General features: G+C 50.5%; 1 protein-coding gene across 2 annotated transcripts; it reads left to right on the top strand.

The window, feature by feature from the left end:
• The first annotated feature begins 1,559 nt into the window (after nt 1-1,559).
• DUSP23 (dual specificity phosphatase 23) lies at nt 1,560-4,340 on the top strand. Of its 2 annotated transcripts, XM_022559597.2 has the most exons (3): nt 1,560-1,682; nt 1,769-2,037; nt 2,683-4,340. In XM_022559597.2, exons 2-3 carry the CDS (start codon nt 1,771-1,773, stop codon nt 2,866-2,868), a joined length of 453 nt encoding a protein of 150 aa, XP_022415305.1. In that variant the 5' UTR covers nt 1,560-1,682; nt 1,769-1,770; the 3' UTR covers nt 2,869-4,340. The 2 variants fall into 2 exon arrangements, with proteins under 2 accessions (XP_022415305.1, XP_089769192.1); XM_089913066.1 differs by lacking the exon at nt 1,560-1,682 and having other exon boundaries at nt 1,689-2,037; nt 2,752-4,340.
• Nucleotides 4,341-10,091: the final 5,751 nt, after the last annotated feature.

Here is a 10,091-nt window from a genome sequence, read left to right as displayed (position 1 = left end):
GGGCACAATAGGAATAAATTGGGATGGGCTGAAATGGGAGTGCAGACAGGAAGGGCTTAATCAGGGCTGTGATTGTACAGAAGAAAGGGAAAGGGTAGATTTGGCAGCTCCTGGAACCTGGGAAGAGTAGGCAGAGGCGATGCTTCAGAGTTGCCTGGGTAAACGGTAAGTGCATTTTCCACAGGGTCAGAGCAGGCTTTGATCTTTGGAGGAAGAAAAATTCCTTTTCATTTTGCTGGAACCAAATGTGTTTGTCAGGGGTAGATGGGAACAGAAGGAGGGAAGTACATCTTCATGACTAGGTACCCTGGGCTTGGAATGAGAGAGACCTTGGCTCAACCAGCCCAGCTACTTACTAGCTATGTGTGCTTGGCTAAGTTAACCAACTTCTTTAAGCCTCAGATTACGCATGTGCAAAAGAGATATAAAAATACCTTCCCAATGTGGCTCTTCCAGAAAGCACCTGGCACAGGGCCTGGTACATAAGCAAATTCAATAAGGGTTAACTATTTTCATAATTATAATTAGTCTGATCACCAGAAGCACACTGTTCAAATGAGGATATGAACCAGTCAGATCACAGTTAAGACACTGTATTCAGATCTAGTTCCCCACCTGCTATGAATGACACAGAGAAACTCTAGCCTCCCCAGGGAAGGGTGACTCACAGAACCTGAGAATCAGGAAATATGAAGAAAAATTAACAAATCCTGCAACTGTTTAACCCAGGTGAGGGACATGAGGATGGCTAGGTAAAGAGGCAGTAACCTTCTATTTAACTTTAGAATACAATACCGTTTTGTTAAAGATTCTGGAGCCAGGCTGCTTGGTTTCAAACCCCCCGCCATCAGTCATCTCTTGGTCAAGTTCCTGAACCTCTCCAGAGCTTCAGTTTTCTCATCTGTAAGATAGTTAAATAGATTACCCACCTCGTAAGATTATTGTGGCAATTAAATCAGTTTGAAAAATACCTGGCACATAGTAAATGCTCAATTTGTTAATCCTTATATTGTTGTTGGTGGTGGTGCTTTTGTTGTTGTTATTATTATTACATTATTACTCTCCCGGGTACGATTTCAGGGCACCAGATGGCAGAAACACTGGGTTTTTTTTTAATAATTTCAGCAGTGGAAAAACAAGAATAGTCCCCTGTACAGTGGCGATTCCCACTTACTGGACGAGTTCAAAAAGTCACTGATAATGACTTAGAGTTATTGTAGAGAAGATTCCTCCCCCAAGGCGTATGTAGATTTGCCATCTCTTAAACCCTTGGGCATCCATTGTGAAGAAAGTTAAGGCCAGGCCCTTGGGCAGCAGGGGCAGTTGGCCAGTGATGCAATAACTCCCACCGACCGCCAGGGAGCAGCAGAGCTCGACCCGGGGTTGCTTCATCCACAGAAAAGAATTTTTAATTCCTTCTAGGTGTTCTGTCTTGGCTGTTTGCGTGGTCCACCAATCCCCGTGCACACGGCTGCAGTAATCCCGCCCACTATTGACTATCCAACCAATCAACGAGTGTTCTGCTTGGGGCCGGACCAGAACGCTCCGACGGTCACTGGGAGCCGGGAGTTGGGTGTTCTAGCCCCGCCCCCAGGCGGCTCGGCCAATCCCCTGAGGAGGAGCAGGACGACACCCAGGATATGTCCCGAAGACCACGTGGCTCCAGGAGGCGCCAGTGCTAGGTAGGTGGAAGGTTACCCGGCCCGGGGGCGGAGCGGGACGGGCCGGCCTCGCCCCCGGTGACCCGCTGTTCTGTGCCCTCCGTCAGCCATGGGCGTGCAGCCCCCCAACTTCTCGTGGGTGCTCCCCGGCCGGCTGGCGGGGCTGGCCCTGCCCCGGCTCCCCGCCCACTACCAGTTCCTGCTGGACCAGGGTGTGCGGCACCTGGTGTCACTGACGGAGCGCGGGCCCCCGCACAGCGACAGCTGCCCCGGCCTCACCCTGCACCGACTGCGCATCCCAGACTTCTGCTCGCCGGGCCCAGAGCAGATCGACCGCTTCGTGAAGATTGTCGACGAGGCCAACGCCAGGGGAGAGGTCAGAGGGCGGGGTTAGCGCCGGGAGGGAGGGACTTGGGAGGGGTCAGCGGGGACACGCGGAGCTGGGGAGGGCGGGGCCAGGAATAACTTAGCTGGGTTCCGGGAGAAAGACTGGAGGAAGAGGGTGGAGCCAGGAGACCATCTCAACCAGAACAGAAAGCCAAAGCGGGGCGGAGGCGGGGGGAGGGGGGCGGAGGCGGGGGAGGGGGGCGGGGTGGGGGGGGGCAAAGGGGAGGAGTATGAAGAGGGCCCAGCAGTGTGAATTGGGCTCGAGGAAAGGCAACGAAGAACCAGCTGATGTTGTGGGTTGAGAAGGAGAAAGGGTGAACATACTTGGGAGAGATGGGGGTTGAAGTCAGGGGGTACTGAGCAGTCTCCAGAGCAAGGTTCTGTCCAAATGTAATGGAGCCACATTTTAAAAAGGTAAACAAGAAGCAGGAGAAATTCATCTTGATAATATAATTTAACCCAGTAACTCCAAAATATCATTTCAACATATAAGCAATATAAAATAAATTCTTAACCAGATATTTATATTCTTCATTGTCCTACATCTTTAAAACCTGGTTGTATTTTACAAGTGAGGGTCAGGAGAGTGTTGGGAGGGCGTTGAGCTCCTCCCCACCCAGCTCCCCCTTCGCAGGCGGTGGGAGTGCACTGTGCCCTGGGCTTTGGCCGCACGGGTACCATGCTGGCTTGTTACCTGGTGAAGGAGCGGGGCCTGGCTGCAGGGGACGCCATCGCTGAGATCCGGCGCCTTCGACCCGGCTCCATCGAGACGTATGAGCAAGAGAAGGCGGTCTTCCAGTTCTACCAGCGAAGGAAATAAGGGACCTCAGCACTCTTCTGCCAGGCCCCCCGCGGCCCTGACCTGTGTATTAGATGGGGCCAGAGATGCGGAAGTGAACTCAAAGTGCTAAGCCCTCCAGCGGTCAAAAGACAGATGTAGCCCTTCCCTGCAGGCAGGTCCTGGTAGGAGGATGGCTGGAGCAGCACCAATGTGGGGTGTCCCTCTGCCACTGCCTTGAATAAATAAAGAACCAGCTCACATTGCATAGCACTTTAAGTTTACAAAGTGCTCCCACACTTTGTGACTTTTTTTGCGCCTCACAATAGCCCCATAATAAAGGGAAGGCAGAAGGGCCATCCCTTCCTTGGATGAGGCGGCGAAGGCTCAGAAAGGCGCAAGGTTACACTTCCGGAAAGTGGAAGTATGGGCTAGGACTACAGCACACATTTTCAGCCTTTTAAAGTTGCTGAAACTCTTATGTATCTATCTCTAATAATATTTGATGTGTCTTCTGGGGAGCTGGTCAATGAAAAGGAAACAAATCCCTGGCAGCGCAAGGTCTCTGATGCTCGCAGGCCAGGAGGGCCCCTGTGGACACAGCCCCTCAGTCCAGGCCCGCATGCCCCATGTGTGTCATCCCTTTAGCCCTCTTACGACAGAGAAAGCCTGGATGCTGTGCTCACAGATAATCACTGTCTCCATCTCCCAGGGGCTGGGTGCCTTTCCCCAGCCTCAGGCTGCTCCGCTCACCTGTGACCTCCAGCCCATTATGCTGCCCCACAGCATGAGGCTGAGGAATGCCAGAACCCAGCCACTCTGGGCAGGTATGCAGAGGATATTTGATGATTAAATGAAGACATTCAGGGCTTCGAACCTTGGCCATGTTTCTCAGATGTTACCTTCACTTCCCCATTGGATGCCATGCTACCAGCACCACCACCACACCTGCAGCTTCGAGAGATAGGATGAATGGGATAGACTAGCCAGGTGGACTCTTTTTGCTATAACTCCTGCCTGAATTCCTGTCCGCTCTTCTGTAATGGCAGGCCAGGATGGATAAGGTAGGAATTCATCATGAAATGTGTACTGAGTGCCTGTATACCAGGCTTTGTTAGATGCAGAGGCCCTCCAGCTGAAGGGGACATGATTCACAGCCTTCTGGAGGCGGGGAGCCCGGCAGAGTCCAACCACATAGAATAGGTACCGTGGCAGACATGCATTCCACATCCAATGAAGACATGGAGGGAGGAGGCAAGGGTCCCCCTGCAGACCCCAGCCTTTGTAGCCCAGGCCACCACCAGCTCCAGGCCACCCACTCCTCACTGCATCTTCCTTCCTCTGTCGCCCACCCAACTCAACCCCCCTCCGACCCTCTTAGACAAAAGGAGTATGAGCCAGAGTCTTGCCGATCTAGCAGCGAGAGAAAGACTGTGAAGTGCCCTCGCCGCCCCCGCCTCCTTTCCTGTGTGTCGAATCTGGATAATCAGTTCCTTCATTCTGTTCCCTTGGTCCCCACCCAGTTTACCCAGGTGAGGACATCTCTCAAAGAGAAGAACCTACAGTTCCAAGCATTCAGGCTAAAACAGAGGAGTGAGAAGTAGCAGAAGAGGGGAAGCACTGAAGCCCTTACCCTCTGCTCATCAAAGTCCCCTCTGCCCTGCCCACCCACCCACTCCTCCCACAACAGCATGACCCATTCTGTTTCCTGATGCAAACCAGAGCATCTTCCAAAGGAGTATTTTGATTGTGTGTGTGTGTGTGTGTGTGTGTGTGTGTGTGTGTGCGTGTTTGTGTGTACACGCGAAGGTGGTGGGGCAGGAAGGGTATGAACAGCCCACTTCCTGGATACCTTCCCTCCAATTACCAGGATGCGGGGAGAGAAGAGGCAGGCTTGAAGCTGTACCCCAGAGTTCTGTCTCTGATCCCAACCCGCTGGGGTCACACAACCGTTCCTCACGTTGTCTGACCCTCCATTCCTATCTTAACTCCATCCCCCCACATCCTCTGCCCTGCAGGAGAGGAACCTGCCCTTCTCTTTCTCCCAACCCTCTTTCAAAGGAGAGGAAAAATTTTTCTAACTCCATTAAAACCCTGTGTGCAGCCTCCATCCCCATAATTTCAGCAGGTCTCCTCTGCCTCAAGAGTTCCTCAGGGAAATAAACATACAATTATGTGCTTAAGGAAATTGGTTTGTTTGGGGGTTTTTTTGCGGTACGCGGGCCTCTCACTGTTGTGGCCTCTCCCGTTGCGGAGCACAGGCTCCGGACGCACAGGCTCAGCGGCCATGGCTCAGGGGCCCAGCCGCTCCACGGCATGTGGGACCTTCCCGGACCGGGGCACGACCCCGCGTCCCCTGCATCGGCAGGCGGACTCTCAACCACTGCGCCACCAGGGAAGCCCAGGAAATTGGTTTTTAAATAAGTAAGAGTTGACTTGAAATGAAAAACTCTGCGCTTGGCCTTCCATCTACCTTGAGAGATTAGCCTGAGTCTCTCTTTGGGCTCATTCCCACCCCACCCCCAATTTTTTGCCTTCGCACCACACCCTCTTCTGTATATGGCCACCAAAGAGGGATTGCAGACTAGCTGTGACCCTTCCCCATTCTACCCCACACTGAGATGACAGGTGAGAGGAACAAGCCGCTTCCATTGACAAAGAACCTCCGCATCGCATCAGACCAGGCTTGCTCAACGCCAGCACTACTGACACTAGGGTCTGGGTAGCTCTGCTGTGGGGGCCGTTCTGTGCTCTGTAAGGTAGTTAGCAGGATCCCTGACGTCAACCCGTTAGATGCCAGTAGCATACCCCCCCAAAAAAATGTGACAACCAAAAGTGTCCCCGGACATTGCCAGACGTCCCCTGGGAGGACAAAATCGGCCCCAGTTGAAAACCACTTCATCAGACCAACAAGCGCCACATGCGACCATAGGCTTTCATTTCCTATGGGAGTAGAGGTGGGAGCATACGTGGGGATTTCTCCTGTGGACGCACACATCCTCATAGGGGAGAAAGGGCCAATCGAACCCCATCACACACCGTTACCTTTTCAAGCAGTGTCTGGTACCTGTCCCCAGTCCCTCTCCTCTCCCCAGGCTGGGTTTCCAAGAGGGTGATAGACACCATTAACTTTCTACACGAAGGAGGGCTTTATTCTCAGTGAGTTGCTGGTGGGCATAGCTGTAATGTCAGCTTCCACCCCCGTGTTTTTAAAGTTTCATTCATGTTTATTCTCTGACATGTGACCTGAGTTCCCTGCTGAATAGAGGCTTTTCTGTGTGGAAAACATCCCCCTTATCACTTGGGTTCTGCCCTCATCACCTCTTGGGTCCCTCTCCCAGAAAACTGTTCTGATGCAGAAGCAACTGGAGTCAGGATAGGAGGAGCCCTTCTTTGAGATCATTCCTCCCTGGCCTGGTTCCCCACCTCCACTTCAGCGGCAGCACACCTGGACTGGGGTCCGCTTGCTTTCTGGGCTGCAAGCTCCATGACTGCCTCCCGGGCCACGTGTCCCAGCACACAGCTTCCCGCTGCAGAGATAGGGCTATATCCTGCGCACTCATTGCGGCTCCTCGCACCTCTCTTGGAGCTGTGCTTTGTCATCACCCTTACAGGGCAGCTCGTCACTGGCTAAGAGGTCTGGTCCTCATGCAGACCCTCTCCATCTGTCCCCCATGATCCCCCAGATCAGGTCTTCCCAGGGCAGTGATGAACATGTCACCCAGGGCAGGGATTTGATCCAAACCATAAGCCATTTCCCAGAATGAACTGCCCTCAGCTGCCAAGCTTCACATCAAACCTGCTGTCTGTATCTTGCCGTTCTTTCTAAGAAACTCATTTGGTCTCACAGGATCGCTTTGTCACAAAACAATATCAGTTACCACTAATGCATTTCATGCTTTGCTGTAACTGTGCTTTGCTTGCTTCTATCATCATTTATGAAGTGCCTACCATATAGCAGGTGTTTTACATACATTGCACTGTATCAATTTATCCTTAGAGTCACTCTGCAAGTCAGGTATTTTCCCCTTTGTGCAGATGAAGGGACTGAGGTTTAGAGACCAGTAACTTGCCCAACACCTCATACTTGCAGTGTAGGAGCTTCATACGCTTGTAGTAAAGGAGCTGGGATCAAACCCAAGTGGTGACTCCAGACTCATTCTCCTTCCGCCAGACATCGCACCTGCCAAGACCTCCCCCTAGTTCCAGTTACACAGGGGTCTGTCTTCATGATCAGAGCTTTACTTCGAGGGCCATTTTATCAGCACAGCCTCCGACATCCATTCTCTTCATCACCTTAGGAAGCCAAAGAACAACGCTGCATCTGACCCTGAAGCCGGCAGCACCTGAGTTACGTACGGGCTGCTGTTTAAAATGCCGCCCAAGCATTGAAGGCCAACGTAGTAAAGCTGATTCCTTAGGGCACGTCTGTCACATCCACTAGTATCTAATTCAGAGCATGTGGATGTCCTCACCCAGCCTGACAATCTTGAGGCACATGTGACTGGCATCGAGCCCTCGAAAATGTCTTTTTATGTCTGAGGACTTACTAAACACCTTAACGTCCTTTCTGGTTGTGTTGTTGTTGTTTGAGCCCTTAATGCATGCCAGGCACTGTGCCAAGTGCTTTATAGGCATTACCTCATCTAGTCTTCAACCCTATGAGCAAGGTCTTCTTATAATGACCAGTGCACAGATGAGTAAACTGAGGCCCAGAGAGTTTAAATAACACCCAAAGTTACATAGCTAGAACAGGATTCAAACTTAGGTTTGTGTTTGAGTATAAACTGCCTTCCCTCTTGGGAACAGAAAGAAGAGAGTTCGTTGCAATTAGAAATTGCATAACAGCATCTTGTGTTCTCCAGAATCGAGGCACTTGGATTACGGGGTCATCAGTGTGGCTCTGAGATCACACGGCTACCCCACCCCCTGCTGCTGCCCCAGGCCTCGGGAGCACCGCTCTGACTTGGGAGTGTTGGGCCACAGGTACAGCCATCATCCCTAACAGGCTTCTGCCTCAAGCCTCCTGCACCATCAAAAATATAGGTCCCTGTGGATTTAGAAATGAGTTACATAAGTAATTCTTCCATTACTTTAAAATTTTTCTCCGGCTATTAAGGATTCAAGGCACACTCTTGAGAAGGCAGCATGCTTGTCCAAGCAAGCAGAAATTTGAGAAACACTTTGGTGCCCGCCCATGCCTGAAGTTGATGACTTATTTGCAACCTTGATAACTGAGTCCTTTGTGCCAACAAATGGCTTAAATCGCTTCAAGAACTCTCTCACCCTATTTTTCCCTTGACTTATTCTGTCACCATGGATATGTGATCATGAAACAGATTGGTGATGTCACCTCTGAGTTTTCATTATGTGGGATTCAGTATGGAAAACAGTTCTGGTTTTTTTTCCCCCAAGCTGTTATAATAAACACACCACTGTTTCTTCTTTACCAATATACATTGAGTAGTAACTGCTCCAAACCCAAGGTGGGTCATACAGGAAATAATGGGTGCAGCCATCCGGACAGGTGACACTGCTCATCTCCTCCAGTAGGTTTTATGTGCCCTTGGGCTCACCCCAACCCCACACCAAGCAAACTCACTGATTGGCATGTTTTCTGTAGGTAGCTTTTGTGAGATCTAGCCAGGGCTGGATGCAGCCTAGGGCCATGGAATAGAATGAAATAAAGTAACCAGGTTGGAATCAAGCCCACAGGCAGAACCATGTCATTCTCGATCATGACCTATAGGCTCTGAGGAATCCAGTCTCTTTCTCCATCTCTTTCATCACCTCAGTCGTTCCCCTCCCCCCACAGCCTTTGTTCTCTCTGCTCTACCTGTGTTGGGAGTCCCCAGGACCACCCTTGGTTGTGATGATTTGCTAGAGGGACTCACAGAAAAGCTGGTATCCTCTCCATTATGGTTTAATGCAATGAAAGGATACAAATTACAGTCAGCAAAGGAGAAAGGCACATGGGAGAGAGTCCAGGAGAAACCAGGTGGGAGCTTCCAGTTATGCACTCTGAGTGGAGTTGCATGGACAGTGCTTAATTCTCCCAGCAGCAATGTGTGACAACACATAAGAAATATTGCCAACCAGGGTAGTTCACCCGGGCTGTGGTGTCCAGGGTTTTTGTTGAGGGTCATCATGTATCATGTAGTCAACACCTGTATAACTGACCTTATCTCCTCAGTCTCCAGCCCCAACAGAGGTCAAATTGATATGGAAGACCCCAAACAGCCTCAACATATAAAAACAAAGATTCAGCATGTCCCTTTGTTAGCATAGACTATCTGACCTGGCCCAAGGTCTCAGATATACAAAGGCATTCTTATCAGGCAGGATATTCCAAGAGCTCAGAGATCATCTTGCAGGAACTGGTCCAGGGGCAGTCCTGAAGACCTTTGGAATGTATAAGTTTGGGGCAACCCACGCCAGCTGAATTAACCCTTTCCTGCATGTTACCAGATGCTTTGTGCTCTCTCTGCATGACAGTCTGGACCCATACTATTCCCTTTGCCTGAAATGATTTGCTCCCCAGCTCTGCCTAGCTCCCAACTTCTACCCCTACTATTGGTCTCAGTTTAACATCATTTCCTGGGGAATGGCGTCCAACCATCTCCACATATACTCATACATATTACCAAAGCATCTGTCCTTCTACTTTGCTGCCCTCTGCTCGCTTATAATAATTCACGCAGTTGTTTAATTTTTCTCTTTCCTACTAGAGTCTAAGGACTGTGCCCATACCCATAGCATCCAGCCCAATGCTTGGCACCTGGGTGCTCAATAAGCATGTGGCAACTGACCACCTGCCTGGGTATCTGCACATAGATGAAGAAATGGGAAGAAAAGAATAAACTTTGGAGTTGTATAGTATACTGGGGCATACGTTACACGTGTACACCCCTAAGTGTGCATGCAAAGATGGACACATACGATTAGAAAAGATGCAATGTATAAATACTTAATGATGGAGTGATTAAAGAGATAAGAGGAGTGCATCTGGTAGAATTCACAAAGTTGAACCTTCAGGGAGATGTGGAGGGTGTGGTCAGATAGCCTAAAGGGATATACAAATTTGGATGTTATTAGAAATACGAATGTCATACGTCAGGTCCACATAGGGAGGCTTAGAGAGAGAGACGGGCAAGATGAATGGGTGGCAGTGAGGGAGAGGGAAATATGTAGGGAGTCAGCTGGCATGGATGAGGGCAAAACCTCATCCAGTGGTAGCAGAAAACACATGGTCAGATTAAGGCAGT

The sequence above is a fragment of the Delphinapterus leucas genome, chromosome 1 (assembly GCF_059928025.1).
Source record: "Delphinapterus leucas isolate spDelLeu-1000000601 "Yukka" chromosome 1, BTC_Dleu_Yukka2, whole genome shotgun sequence".
NCBI lineage: Eukaryota > Metazoa > Chordata > Mammalia > Artiodactyla > Monodontidae > Delphinapterus > Delphinapterus leucas.
Note: the sequence above shows the minus strand (reverse complement) of the source record. Positions and strands in the feature narration are given on the sequence as shown.